The sequence below is a fragment of the Rhinolophus sinicus genome, chromosome 1 (assembly GCF_057876585.1).
Source record: "Rhinolophus sinicus isolate RSI-liver-muscle chromosome 1, RSI-T2T, whole genome shotgun sequence".
NCBI lineage: Eukaryota > Metazoa > Chordata > Mammalia > Chiroptera > Rhinolophidae > Rhinolophus > Rhinolophus sinicus.
Window position 1 is genome coordinate 50,373,465 of NC_142501.1, and position 15,094 is coordinate 50,388,558.

At 38.8% G+C, this 15,094-nt stretch overlaps 1 protein-coding gene across 2 annotated transcripts; it reads right to left on the reverse strand.

Moving 5' to 3' along the window:
* Nucleotides 1-443: 443 nt before the first annotated feature.
* SLC38A2 (solute carrier family 38 member 2) lies at nt 444-14,339 on the reverse strand. Of its 2 annotated transcripts, XM_019748399.3 has the most exons (16): nt 14,053-14,339; nt 12,726-12,924; nt 12,366-12,447; nt 12,102-12,217; nt 9,245-9,318; nt 9,050-9,142; nt 8,833-8,914; nt 7,346-7,428; nt 6,882-6,940; nt 6,625-6,789; nt 6,150-6,229; nt 5,941-6,041; nt 5,226-5,350; nt 4,743-4,887; nt 4,535-4,632; nt 444-3,435 (listed from the first exon to the last, which is right to left on the reverse strand). In XM_019748399.3, the coding sequence occupies exons 2-16, from the start codon at nt 12,839-12,841 to the stop codon at nt 3,337-3,339; spliced, it is 1,518 nt and encodes a 505-aa protein (XP_019603958.1). In that variant the 5' UTR covers nt 12,842-12,924; nt 14,053-14,339; the 3' UTR covers nt 444-3,336. The 2 variants fall into 2 exon arrangements, with proteins under 2 accessions (XP_019603958.1, XP_088655075.1); XM_088798949.1 differs by lacking the exon at nt 12,102-12,217 and having other exon boundaries at nt 14,053-14,322.
* Nucleotides 14,340-15,094: the final 755 nt, after the last annotated feature.

Sequence of the window (15,094 nt, forward strand, 5' to 3'; positions counted from 1 at the left end):
TTGCAGTGACTTCACTATGGTGGAACCCATGACTTCTTCCTAGGCCTGTTTCAGCACCCCTTAATATTAATGGTGCCTAAGAATCACACTGGTAGCTTTCTGGGGAAGAAAAATTCTGGGCTGCCCTACAGACCTATGGAATCGGACTATTGTAGGCACATGACCCAGAAAGCTGCATTTTAGAAAAGTTCCCCAGGTGATTCTGAGGCACTAATGACCTGATAGGTCGACGCCAGGGTCCTTGAGTTGACTTTTAGCAGTTTTTTTCATTCCTCCTCACACTTTGTAAACTTATCTTTAGGTACTTAATAGCAGAACCAATTTTTCCCTGACAGTTTTCATTATATCATCACTAACAGTGTATGGACCGGGATACTAGGTGCTGTACTTACAAAATACATCAGACACCACTGGTCCAATTACCTCAAAGAAAACACTGCTACTCAGGATTAAGCATGTATTTATTTTAGTTCAGTTAAAACAAACATACATTGTTTCATTGAAACGGTGTAGCACTCTTTGCCAACAAATCATACTGGAATTGTTGGCCTATAACAGTACAGTGGGGATTTTTACATTATATACAGGAAGTTAACACACCCAGGTTCTGAAAGGTCTTTCGTTACACCAGATCACATTTGATTTCATTTCATTAGGTCACATTTTGTTAACTACTGCATTTTGAAAATTTAGACCTTATTTAAAATTTAAGAGATCTTAACTTGTACCAAGTTTTCGTGAAAAAAATGTAATGCTCAGCCAGTTTAGTCTGTATTGCAAATACAATTTAAACAGTTAAAAATTTTTAGTGTTTTACAATTTGTCAATTTGTTTATATTGAAATCTCAGTACAGGTACTTTGGGGACAATTCTTATATATATACTGTGTGAATTCATCAAAACGCAGTTGAGAAACTTACAGGAATATGTACACTCAAATCCAAGACCCAAACCTGATCTATGGAACTATATACAACCTATTTACAAATACGTATGGACAGACAATGTATGTACATAGATTATCATAAATATTGAAAAATAGGTTAGCTTTAATGGATTAATGCTGTTCTATAAATAACATTACAGTTATAACTGAAACATCCACGGAAGACAGTAATGCAAAATGAGGTGACCAGACAGTGGTTTTAATACTGAAGACTGCTCATTAACGGGAAGTCACTGTTTAGGAACCTCAAGGCAGACAATCTAGCTCCAAGAAAATCATGCAATGGAATTGACCCTAGGCAGCTGATTTTGAACCTCAAACAGCTGGAAGAGGACTGGATGAGACTCCCCGCATTGACTTGCTGTAAGGATTTTTTTCCATTCCTTCCTGGTTGACTCGGTATTTCCTCCCACATGAAAGGATGTAAACGGTAGAAAACTGCTCTTCACTTGGTATTCCCTAACAGGCCTCAGGTACAAAATCAGCAATTCTTTCAGGAACTCAAGCAGAAGTGCCAAGTCTTGGTCTGAACTAGAGGTGAGGTTCTGGATTTCGAGGGAGTGCCAAAAGCCCAATTAAATGAAAGCAGTGCTGTAGAATCCACCTTCTCACTGCCTTTCTAGATGGTCCCCAATTATTTTCGTAGAAACAAACAAAAATGGACCATTGGTTTCACCCAACGTAGCACTACAAGAAGTCTTCCAGTTCCACAAGGGTCTTTAATTAGACATATCTTGTCTATAATCTAGTCACATATAATACAAGAATGCGTTAACAAAAACCTGTCTGCCACATTTCTGGCCCTGGCCTAAAACTAAAAATGTTTAGTTTAAAAGAAAACCTTAGAGCCAGATGACCAATTGATGATTCTATTATTTGCTTCCCCCAACCACTAATGGAATTATGTATGTTAGATTTTAGACATTATGCCTGATGAGCAAAGTACCACATTATTTAATAATATATTCACCATACACCATAACGTACAATAAATGTGTTCTTAAAGCCAAATTTTTTCAGTTCTACTGGAATTGAAATGGAAGGGTGAACATGCAGTTGGACCAACTACTTACACTCAGGTTGTATTGTTTTCCCTAGCTAACCATTAGTTGGAGATGTAAACAAATAATTCTGTGTTGTACAAGACTGAGATGACAATCCCGTGCAAAGGAGTTTTGCATGAGAAACCCTGTGGCCTATATGAAGAGAACTCATATTGTACCAAATATCGGTGTAACCTGTGGATTAGACCTCTACTGTAGACATGAACACGACTAAGCCATACATTATCAAGTCATTCACACTTCCAGTAGCAGGCGAGCATTTTGAAAAGTTGTACTCTGGATAGAACAGTTTTGGCCTATAGCCATCAAATGCCCATTTTCCACTGCTGGAAGCAATGTCAAAAAAGGGCTGGCCCAAAAAAACCAGAGCTGTCAGTACAACTCTGGAGACAGATGCAACTGAATAAACCCTGTTTTACCCAATTGCACTATTTGGTACCTCAAAATTAGTTATTTTACTTTTCCATAGAAATATCTGCATTATCGTCCATTCTAATAGATTAAAACCATAAATATCTCAGTTTGAGTGAACTAAATTATTTGGGGATAAAGAAAATGATGAACAGAGTTCATCTGATTTGGTATAGCAATAATAATCAATCATCCTTAAATGATGAAGTTTGAATGGAAAACACTATGCTCCTATTCATGGTACAATTTTTCATTACATCATCTTGTTTAAAAATCATTTTGGGTAAAAAAAGTGTTTGGCTTATTATGCCTATAAAAAGGCAATTCATTTCATAATACTAATATTTGTTTTCAAAACACCAATGAAAATTGTTTTGTGGAATTTATTGACAACTATTTTTGGACAATGTCCAAAAAAAGCAATTTTTAAAAAGTAAAATAGTGCTTCTGAGGTCTTTAAATATTTTTGGTACAAAAAAAATAATAGTGTTTTTCTCAATGCTTATTTGAATACTTTGCTGTAAATTAAGAATTGTTTCTCACATCAAATGGTTCCATTAGGCACATTCAAGTAAAATCATAAAATATCCAAGTTAAACAATGACACAGCCAAACATGTGGCTTGATAAAAGAGTTCGTCCATTCTCTGGAATGGAATAAAATTGTCACTTCCGTTAACCCGAGACTCGTGGTTTTGTTGTTAATGTCCATTTCTATCATACAGAATAGTTTCTTTAAAAAAAACAAAAAACAAACCAAAAAAAGAGTTCACATATTCTGCACTCAGAAGAACCAGCGAGGAATCTGCACTTCAAAAGGAAGTGAAACTAAAAACATTAGGTGAAATTTCATAGTAGTTGAGAGTTGACTCAACACTGGCATCAAATGGACTACTGAAGTTTTAGTGGTGCCCAGTTAATGGCCACCTCCCGAGGCATTGTGTACCCAATCCAGAATAATCAAGGCCATGCTTCCGGTCATCACCACTATGCCACTTAGCAGGAAGAACATAGCCTGCAATGAGAACACAGAGAAAACTGATCAGCAAGCAACAAAATGTTTAACATTCATCTTTCTACTTTTAAAAATGGGCTTATAATTACTAAAATTATGTCAATAATATTCTATAGAGCTAGTTTTACGTTGCTAAAGATATTTAAATGGTCTTAAATAACCAAGGGGTCATGTATAGTACAAAATAACTATCTTTGAAACCTTCCAAAATGTCACTCTCATTTCTTTCTCTCAAATGAAAAGGTAAATCATTTTCTTTGCGAAAGGTACTAACTCATAAAGTAGAACTGGACTGGGTTTTTTGCATTTTTTTTCAGCAAAAATTTAAGTCATAAAATCAAACCCAAGTCATCCTAAAATGCATCCTGCATCAAACAAAGCCAGAGGTCTTTCTAAGAGACAGGAGTAAGTTTACTCCTAAATCCTACCCTTCAATTACTGATCCTACATACTTTAAGTAAAACAAGATGACAGTTGTTGGTTTACAAACATTTTTAGTACTTTAATCAGATCAGAATGTTAGTGGAGAGTAAGGACTGAAAAGTAATGTTTTCCCTAAATATCACCACCAGGATCGTTTGTGCTTACTGTATCATACCCTATGTAAAATTAGTTGTTGTTACACTTGCAAGTACATAACAGTATTTTAAAGTGTACTAATTGCCGCCCCCACCCCCGCCCCAAGCTCTGCGTTGAAGATGGTTTGTTTTGTTAGACTAAATAGCCCATCTTTTTCTCTTTTATATAATCAACGTCCATTTAAGTGCTTGTCATACAGTAGGCAGTCCAAAAAATACTGGTTAAACAAATGTTAAAAGCTAAGCCAGTATTTTCATACTTTACATTCTATCTCTGTATTAGATATTACCTTTCTTACGATTAACTTAAGCATGTATTAGATGGCAAACTGTCTTTTATTATCTTTTACCTCCTCTCCCCCGTCTTTCAACTGTGAAGCACGGTGATAGAAATTAAATAAAAACTTAAAAGTGAAACTACAACAAATGATAGCTAAGGTACTAAACTTAAAATCAGTTGAGGACATTTCTAGTATTGGAAGATTATTAGTGTTTCTTGTCAGTCATCATCTCTTACTCACCCCAATCTTCTGTATAGATTTCATAGATTCTTTCTTAACTAACTTGATATAGAAGGCCGATGGAAGAATAAAAATCAACATAGCAGCTGCAGATGCACCTGTAAAAGAACATTCGCCTTCTTAAGAATTCAATAAATCACTTGTCATTCATTTTTAAACCTTAAAATTCCTGATATTTGAGTGAACCCTGATAATTTCTAAAACTTACCAATGAAACCAAAGATATCTCTAATAGTTGGGACAAAGATGACAAGCAAATTGGTAAATGCCAAGATGGACACTGTAATGAGAGTATGACGCCACCAACTGAAATCTTTTGCTTGGCAAAACAGGTGAGTTATAGAACCCCGGATCTGCAATAAATAAATAGACAAGCAAATTAAAATTCCAGCTTTAATTGATTTTAAAAAAATTAGGAAATGTATCTAAAATAAGTAGCTATTTAAATAATAAACTTGTGCCGCCCTCCTCTACTGCTGGTTTCTAAACATCTGAACACTGTTAGATCATTTAATATCTTCAATTATGGAAAAAATGCCCTAGGATGTTTTGAAAATCTGCAAAATACAGTCCCTTCAAAACCACCATCAACTCTACCACCCTAGTGGTGTTACCCTTCTCCCAGAAGAGGAAAATCTCACTAATCTTCACGTTTAAACTCATTCCTACTGAAAAGAGAACAAGTGATTACCGGGAAAATAACGACTGGTACTGTTAGGGTGACAGCCATCAACACAGCCAAACGGACAATGAGAAGAAGAATATCAGCTCCCAAGACACTGGCGTAGGTATGAAGCAATTCAGACTCAACGTGTTCTGTGGGCAAAGACCAAAACAAAACAAAAACTTCAAATATGCTGTTTTCTCTGGAGATTAGGTAGAAAATCTAATTTGTGGCAAAATTTGCACCTAAGTTACTAGCTACTCACAAAATGACTATAAACTAAGAGGCTAATAAGATTAATTGGAATTAGGGCTAATGCAATTAAAATAACATTGAAGGAAAATTTTTCTAAATACCAAGCAGAGATTTAGCCACATGACCCCCATTAAAAACAACAGGAGCTAAATAGCTAAATCCCATGGTTTGGCTTAGTTTGTGTGTGTCGTATAATTTGAAGGCAATGGGAAAGGAGATAGGTGAGATGAACTTAGATGCAAGCACATCATACAAAAATGGCATCAAATGATTAACGGTAAACTTTTGAACCTGGGCTCTAGTAATTACTGATTAAATATACTATAGGAAATTCTAAGCTCTAAATTCAATTTCCAATTTCTCATCACAAATGAAATATACCAAAACAGGTTGACTTTTTTTAGTGCTAGAACTATACTTATCAAAGTATCAATTTTATTTTACAAAGTGATTTCTTTCTTTTTTTGGTAAACCAGACATTATTTACCATAAAATGTCAGGTATCCAAAGAGGGCAGCAAGCAGGTACATGAGAAACATAGCAAAAAATGAAATCTTGGACACGTTCATCATTCTTCTACGGCTGCGGCTATGTAAATTCAAAGGAAAATATAAAAATATATTTTAGCAATAGCTATAGCAGTAATTGAATAACATTTTTCCAATAAATTTATGTGGAAATAGGTTAAGAACTCACCCTTTCAGTTCTTCGTAGATGGGAAGAATAGCAGGATGACAGACAAATGAAAAGGTCAGAATCGGCACAGCATAGACGGTCTGTAAAAAATGTAAAAACTTACTCAATATCCTAATGTAACAAATTCATGTAACTTGTATTTTATATCAACTAATCTTAAAATCAAAGCCTAAAATAATTAGCTTCCCTTATGTCATTACCTTCCAATCTTCTACTTTGTTTACTCATTAACATCCTAACTTTTGAATGTGTTAATTTATTAACATCCTATGATTATTTCATTTCTGAATCTATTTTAAGACACAAACCAATGCTTTCTTTTCAGTCCTTAATAACCTAATGATGTTTTCTAAAGAGCAGCTTTTACCCCTCCTCCCTTTACCTTGGGAGTGATTTTTCAAATTTCCAGTACATAGTTTCCCTCTTTTCTTCCTTAATATCTTCCTTTCAGAAAATGAAGATGATATTTAGTTACCTGTGAGTTGAAGATAAAATAATGCGGTCTGCAAGAATCATCAGTCGTGTTAAATGTCATGTCAGGTGCAAAAGTTATTGGCTGTGTGAAGGTGCCGTTTACTGTTTCATTAATTATCAAAGTAGCTTCGAAAGGACAAGCAATCTCAAATTTCTTGCAAATCACCTGAAAATATATTATTTTGCATTTGTTAAACTGAGTATTTTGACAGAGCTTATATAAAAAAATCTCCAGCTTTATAGAAAAGTTATACCTACCACAATCAGAAAGAACATCATACACAACAAGGAAAGGCCACTGGTATATCCCAAATATCCTATAAGGGGACAGGGGCGATGAATGTTAGTCCAATGAAATAAGTCTAGGGCAAATATATTTTCTATTTTCTCTATTAAATAACTCAATTCTGCCTGCAAGACTTTAGTTGTGACTACAATAGTAAGTTTCTAATTCTTACGTACTAAGATGCTAAATAACTAAAATAATAAAAACTTTCTTTCTGTATTATTACTTACAAAGTACAAAATATTATAAAATGTCAACAGAATATTTTGGCCCCTTGGTAATGACAGTGCTAGGACTTGGAAAGACCCACAGGTTTGTATACTGCAACCCCCAAAGGTATGCATTTAGGGTTTTTTAGCTCTCAATATCTAGTTAAGAGAAAGCCAACTAGCTGGTGAGGATCATTTCAATTCTCTTTAGAGAGGAGATTGCTCACCTAAATTTCTCAGCAATGACAAAGGAAGAATGAGCAGCAATGACACCAGCAGAACCAAATAGTCACCGTTCAGATACCACAATCTGAATTAAAGAAAAGAAAAACAAGGTCAAAACCGGTCACAAATATCCTCAGGAAAATATGCGGATCTTCTCACAGGACTCATTTTACAGAAATACTATAAAAATACACACAAAAAAGATAGGTTTGAAAGTACTGCTCATTCAAAAAGCCTACAGACAGGAATAAATCTCTAACTTTGTGCACTAGATGAATATTCACTCAGGTTAGAAATGGGGTATGAAACAGTATAACTTTTGTCCCACTGTTTGCTCTGGGAAGGCTGCCAGCTGATTCATAACATAAAATACTTCTTAAAGGCTTGCTATTAATATAGGGAACAAAGAGGCATTGTTAAGCCAGTAATCTTATCATTAAGCATTTTTAGAAAAATTATACACCAACTTAGTCATAGCTTTAGCTTGCAATTTTTAATGCTAGAAACAAGGAAATTTTAAAACAAGTTTCTTTCAGACATTTGTTACCAAGTGTACGTATTCAACACTTCAACAAGGAAAGTTTTTCACATTTAGATAAAATACACAGGCAAAAGCAACAAAATCCAGTCTCCCAAACCAGGACTTATTCCAGGTTGTCAAGAGTGTGCTGTATGTAACACCTTGACCCACCTTGACTCCAAAGATCATCAAAAAATCCCTTCTGAAGTTAACAGAAAATATTAACATGTCTCCTAAGAGTCCTAGCAATATTTTTCCTTTTTAAGTAATCAATGCTACCTTCTTTTACCTTACTATTTGCAAATTCTAATTGCACTGTGAATTCTACTCCACTCACTTCAGCAACAAAGACCCCACACAAACCTCTATCTAAAGATCGGCCTACTAAAATAAATTTCTAAAGCACAGAGATAACCACACCTCTGTCTTTTGAGATAAAGAGCTGCAAGTAAGTGGGGAAGTAAACTATTTCCCCCCATGTTTACTTTAGATAAAAACCTATTAGTCCACATGATGAATAACTTTGCTAGAAGGATAACGTTTCTATAGTATGGCCATGCATTTTCTAGTATTATGCATTTTAAATAAAGTTTTAAGAATTTCAAATTTACAAAAATCAGACAGGAATTGATTTTTAACAATTCAAAGCTGCAGTCCTAATGTAGGTTGAAGTATATGTTATTCAGCTTTAACTTCTTAAAGAGTCAATATAGAGGAAAGTTAAGTTTAAAAAGCCTGTTTTCACACACAGGTTAAAGTTAGTTATCCAGAGTTATAAAACTAGCTACCATCTTTGGCCTTTCGTCCTCAAAAGATCAAATCAGCTTATGGGGGACTTCTTGGTCAGTTTCAACAATAAGATTTACAAAAAATAATTTACTGAGTCATTTTATATTCACCTTTGATAAAATTTATCTAACCATTTTAGATTTTAATCGTTTCTTATGAGTAACCTTACTTAGCACCTACCCAGTTGTATCTTCAATGTTCATTAATGCCTTGATCACCAAAGGTAACTCATATTTCACTATGAAGAGGTAGCTTGACATAGCTGGAGGAAAACAAAATTATACCATTACAAGTGCAAAATGTGGCACCGTGACACCAAAGTAACGTGTCACCACTCTGTGCTACGTAACACAAAGAGCAAAAAGTCTATCGAAATAGCCATTTAAAAAATTCTTACCGCCAATATTCTGCATTGTAATCGATCCAGAAGCTGCAAGCTTTCCAACCATTCCAAATGCCTTATATCCCAATTGTTCATATGATAAAGACCCTATAATTTGAAGAACACAGAAGCATGAAGCAAGTCTTTTATAAGAGGAACAAAATCACGACAGGCATAATTGTTTTAGAAATTTCAAGAATGCTACCGTACCTCCTTCATTGGCAGTCTTCAAAAGGAGATGAACAGAATACAGGGAAAATATTGATACAAATACCAAGAGGATTCTGATGAGAAAGAAATGGTGTAGGGTTAAAAACAAGCACAGCTCTATTTAAAAACTTTTTTTTCTGGTTACTTAAACATTAAATATAGAATTTGTCCTAATACTTCTTGTGCTAGATAGAATGCCAAGAACTGTTCACTTTTCTGGCTAGAGTGTCAACATATTCTCTTACCTGGCAGGCACTAAAAACTTGCATGTCTCAGGTTATAGGCTCTATAGTATTGGTAAGAGCAGGAGTTTACACACTGGCCCAAACTTTAAAATGGCAGTTATGAGACTTAAAATTTGATTCTGGTACCATAATAATTAGCTGTATACTTGCCACTTCTTTGCACTTTAATAGTTCCCTTTACCTGTAAAATGGTGGTAATACCTGCTAGCAAACCCAGCCTACAAGGTACTTTTGAAATGCAATTGAGATAGCATAAATCAGAGAAGTAACCAACGTGACGACATATTATATTGCACCCCAGGGTGTGGAATACAGGCCCAGCATGGTCACAAAGTTAAATAATGCCTGTGCTATCTATCAGTCCCCAACTGTCAGGGCTGTCTCCTCACTGGAACAGGGGGTAAAAAATGAAAAGAGGGACTAAATGTTCCCTCAAGTTTTCCTTTAGAGCACTGGTTCTCTCTCATTCCATTTATTTTTCTCCCCCCTCTCCAGGCAAGCCAAGAAATCATAAATTTCTTTTTATTAAAAGGAACAAAATTCAAAATCAGGGAAACTCACAGAAAATTCTACATTCAAGAAGTTACATTTTAAAAAATTTTACAGGCAAACTGTATATAGTACCATATAAGGTTTGGCAACAAAACTGATGTCTGTCAGTTAAACACAGATGGTGACATCAAGCTGCCATTCTTTTTTTTTAAAGAGGGCGCAGCTCAAAGTGGCCCGTGCTGGGATCAAACCGGCAACCTTGGTGTTAGTAGCAACCGCTCTAACCAACAGAGCTAATCGGCCACCCAAGCTGCCATTCTAATGCCAAAAGTTTTATGGGGTCTAATCTGAGGTGGGAAGTGACACCATTAGCCTCACCTCTAACTAGGCAAAGTTGTTGGTTTAATCCAAAACAGTTACAAATTCAGTCCTCCTTTCTCTACATTGAAATGCCAATGGGGGGATAAATGGATTTCATAACCTTTGAGGTCACTTTCAACCTCAAGATTGATTCTGCCTGACAAGGTTAGCTAGAGTTGTTCAACTAGACTACATGGCTTTTGGCCCATTTACCTTTAAATATACTTTGTAAAACTGATGCACTAACAACTCATTTTAGCACTCTTGATACTATTTAACCATTTCTTAAAATGGTTAATCATCAAACACATAGACCCTATAAAGTATTCGTTAATTTCCAAAGTGCAAGGCTAACATATCAGAGTTTTGCTTTCACTTATGAGACAGAAGTGCCATTTTATCTCATGTAAATTCTGCACTATAACCCCACTTAAAAACTGCCTCCAGTTTTTATACCTGCTTAGGAAGGGTTTTAAATATCTGAAAATGATGCCATTCAAGTTCCACACTAAAAACTTTGAAACTCTAGGGTCCTTTCTATGTAAATTGCTGGTCCTTCGCCTTGGTAAGAGGTCTCAACCTCATGCTAATGAAGCAAGCTGACTGAATCCTAGCTTCCAATGCTCTAAGTTGAGCTTAACTTAAACATGGAATTCGACCACAAAGCAGCACTTTGTAAAGGTCTGCTTTTCTTTCACGAACATGCTATTCTGCTGAAGGAAATAAGTTGAATAGAAGGCACCAGTCAGCTAACTAAAGTGTACCTGTCACAAATGGACAATTCCATGCCACCTGCATATGTGGTTTCTTCATCTGCACAACAAAATCACACTACCTTCCAGATACTGCCTGGCCAAGAGCACAAAGGTACTTAAACTTAACAGCTATGACATAAACATCATTGAAAATGTATGCCCAAATTTACATGCATTTTTGCTTTGTGCTTTTTTGCTGAAAATAAGGTCCATACTTTTCTATTAATATTATATTCTCCAAGGGTCTGTGACCCCACGAAGGTTAAGAACCACTGCTCTAAAGTATTTTATAAAAGGTCCAAAATTCTATTATAGGTATTTGTTCTGGAAATCACAGGTATAACTAATTCTAACTAAACAACTAAGAAAAACAACATTTAAAAGCAGGTGCTTATTAAAAATATTAATTTTGCTATGGCATATGGCAATCACACAGATCTGGAATAAATAAATATTAAAAAAAAAACACACCTGGGTTACTTTTCAGTTGCTTTGTGACTCACTTTTCTTAAAACAAACATTATTTCAGGTTAGGCAAATACCATCACACCCTATGTATATTTTTTTAAATTAGTTGTTTTCCTTATGCATGTAAGGGGCCATAGGTCCTTGGGAAACTGTCAATTCATCAAACTGACTTATTAGTATTTTTGGCTTCAAATTTTGCCAGAATAAAATTTCTAACTACTCTGGATTAATCAATAGTTTTTTTTTTTTTTTTTTTTTTAATCCAAACCCTGTTACAACTTTAAGTATTCCTACTGACTTAAAGACTTTTGGCTTAATTATCAGTTTTAATTGTTGTCCTATTTCTTCCTAATTGGCTTTCTTGATATCATACAGTTATATACTAAAGATATTTTTTGATTTCTCATATTTTAAATTTTAAGCAAATGATTTTTAAGTTAACTACTTCAACTGTAAATTCAATCTCTGGAGCTAAAATATGTTGTATCATCATATTAACTGCCCTGCATGGCAGACTCACTACTTACACATACTTACATAAAAAGAGCAATTCCAGTATTAGCCATGGCATAAGAAAGCCCAAGGATTCCACTGCCCACAATCGCATTGCTCAGATTAAATACTGACATTCCAAAGGAAGTAGTACCTGGATGCTACATAGAGGGAAAAGGATAACCAAACATATAACAATAATTAAATGGAGAAAACCAGCTTTGGGCAAGTTAGATTTGATATCTAAAAGTAAAACTATTCTTTTACTCCATAAAGCCACAGACACACAAATTATTATTTTTAACTTACAAAGTCTGTTTCATACTTCTTTTTCCCCAAATTCGATTCAAGTAAAAAGTTCTGGTTTTCAGGGTCTACATCTGCATAATGGCTGAAAAATTAAAAAAGAGAAATTTTAAGTTGGATTGAAATGTACAATGGAATGCTTTAACACAAAACTGTCATTTAGTTGTCACACACCTTTACTTAAATGCATAAGCATTAAGTAGGAGTCCACTTGCACGAGATACTGTCATTGCAATACAACAAACGGATACTCTTCAGAGACTACTTTCCCTCCAAATGCTACAGTAAATTAAAGCAAAAGTAGAATCTCGGAACCCCCGATCTGCACAAGCCGTTTTTAAAACAGCATACAACTTCCCTCACCTTTTCAGAGCAGCTTGCTTGGTGGGGTAGGAGTAGTTGAAGTCGCTGTTGGAACTGTAACTGCTGCTGTCCTCATCCGGGGAAATATTGAACCTTCCCATTTCGGCTTTCTTCATGCTGGGCACCGGGAGGAAATCGGATGCTTCGAGTAAGACTGGGCTCCTTTTGTCCTTGTTGGTGCACCGGCCCGCGCAGCTGCCTGCGAAGGTAGAGGCGGCGCGTCAGGACCGCAGCGCCCGCCCTGGTCACGTGACGCCGCCCGGCAGCGCGGCTGATTCACCCAGAACAGGCGAGTGGAAAAGTACCAGCCGAACGCGAGGGGCGGGGGCGCGCCGAGGGGCGGAAAAGTACAGACAGCGGAGAAGCGGAGAACAAAGATGGTCCCACCGCCGCGCAGCGTCTGTGGAGGCCCGCGCTCTCCGGACCCCGAGGCCTCTCGGTAGATTCTAGTATTTCACCCTCTCGGCGATCCTAAGTCTGAGAGAGGAGTGCGGGGGACTCGGTTTTCTCTACCCCCAGCCTCTTTGGTCGTACACTGGCATGCAGGGTACACGGCCCCACCAGGCATTGGGTAGGTGTGCATGCCGCGCAGGTACACATCTCCCCGTTTCCAGCATTTGCAAAAGCAATGCCGCGTAACCCGTCCTTTCATGCTCGAAGCCCCCAGATGGAGAAATGCCTTCGCGGCAGTTAGCCGACTCGAGGGGGTGGAAAGGGCTGACAGTAGTCCTCTACAGAGCAGGGAAGACCGCCCGTTCCCAGGAGCTCAGCGGGTTTGTTGACACGCGTACGCCCGTGCCCCCGAGCACACTCGTCCACTCGCACTTGGCTGGCGAGCGCTACGCCCGGCCGGCCCCTCCTATGCCGGGAAAGGAAACTGATGCAATATCGATCGCCGATTGTCAAACGTCCCTGGCCAGTCTTCCCCAATCGTGAGCTCCGCTACACTAAAAGCCCGAACCCGCCTCGGCGCCCCCAAATTCCAGACCCCCTGGATTTATTTTTTTATTGATGCAAATAAGCCACAAGACTTGCCGCAGCGGAGCCGCGGGGCGGGCTGGCTCCCCTCCCCCTAACGGGAGAATGCGGTTCCACTCCCGGGGGATACGCGGCCCCCGAGCCCCGTTTCGCCCCTCCCCAGCCCCGAGGAGGGCGGTGAATCCCCAGTGGGCCGGGGTTCGAGGCGAGCCCCGCGGACTGCAATCGCCTGTCCCAGGAGGAAATGACCCCCGCAGCTGCCTTCCCGCCGCAGCTCCTCCCGGACGCCCCTCCCCCACTCTCGCCCGGGCCCCCGGGCCCTTTGCACAGATACCGCCCGCGCGGTTACCTCGGTGGTCTCGGCTCCTGAATCCCGGATGTCACGCAAACGCTTTCGGTGGGTTTTTCTTAAAAATCGGGCGGGATAAAGAAAATAACAAAAGACCCCCAAAGATAGGCAGGAAAAACAATCTTAATAAAAAAAGGAAATGGCAAGTTGCCCCCCTAATCGTCTGGCATTCGCCGTCTCAAGGGAAAGGAGTGAATGTGCGGGAACGCGTGGTCGGACTGCTAGTGGTGCGGGACACGGAGCTCCAAGACAGCGACGTCGCGCGGCTCTGGAGCAGCTCGGAAATCAGCGGGTTATAGCGGCCTCCCAGACGACACGTCAGTGGGCGGGACCGCGGCCTCCGGGTGCCTTCTCTTTGTGTATCAACACCACCTGGGCCCCGCCCCCGACCCGCCCGGGCCCACAGGCCCCGCCCCCGCCCCCACTCGCGCCCTCTCCCCCGTGGCGGATTCGGACGCCCAGCCGGGCCTGCTGCCGACCCCCACCCTTAAGCAAAGCCAAACCCCGCTCTCTCCAGCCCGCTGGGCAGAGTGGGAAGACCCCCATGCTTCCCTCGGCCTATTCATTTCAGCAAGGACTGGTGAACAACATACGCGGTTGTCTTCAAATTCCTTTCGGTCCGTGTTACCAGCAGTCTTTGCTTTCTACTCAAGGGTTTTTGGGGAGACAACCTGCCAACCCAACCCTTTCCTGCCTGTTATTTTTGTGATTTACATGGGGGTTTTCTCTCTCAAACTTGGGCTAATGCTGTAACGTTGTCTCCATGGTCGGTTTCTGTTCTCTTCTCCATCTAGACCTGCTTTCACTCTTTAACACTATCCTGATGAGGTGGGTTGGCAGCTCCTTTTCGGGATATCCTTTATGTATGAATATGGAAAACCCTACTAAGGGGAAATATACATCCTGACCAGCAAGGCAATCTCCTTAAAAGGGATCCCCGGTTGGGTCTCAGCTTGGGGGGGCTTGCTCTTCTGAGGAGTTGTAGGAGTCCCCAGTTTTCCCTTCCTTTCACCAGCCCTACCCCAGTTGGAGAGCAATTCTC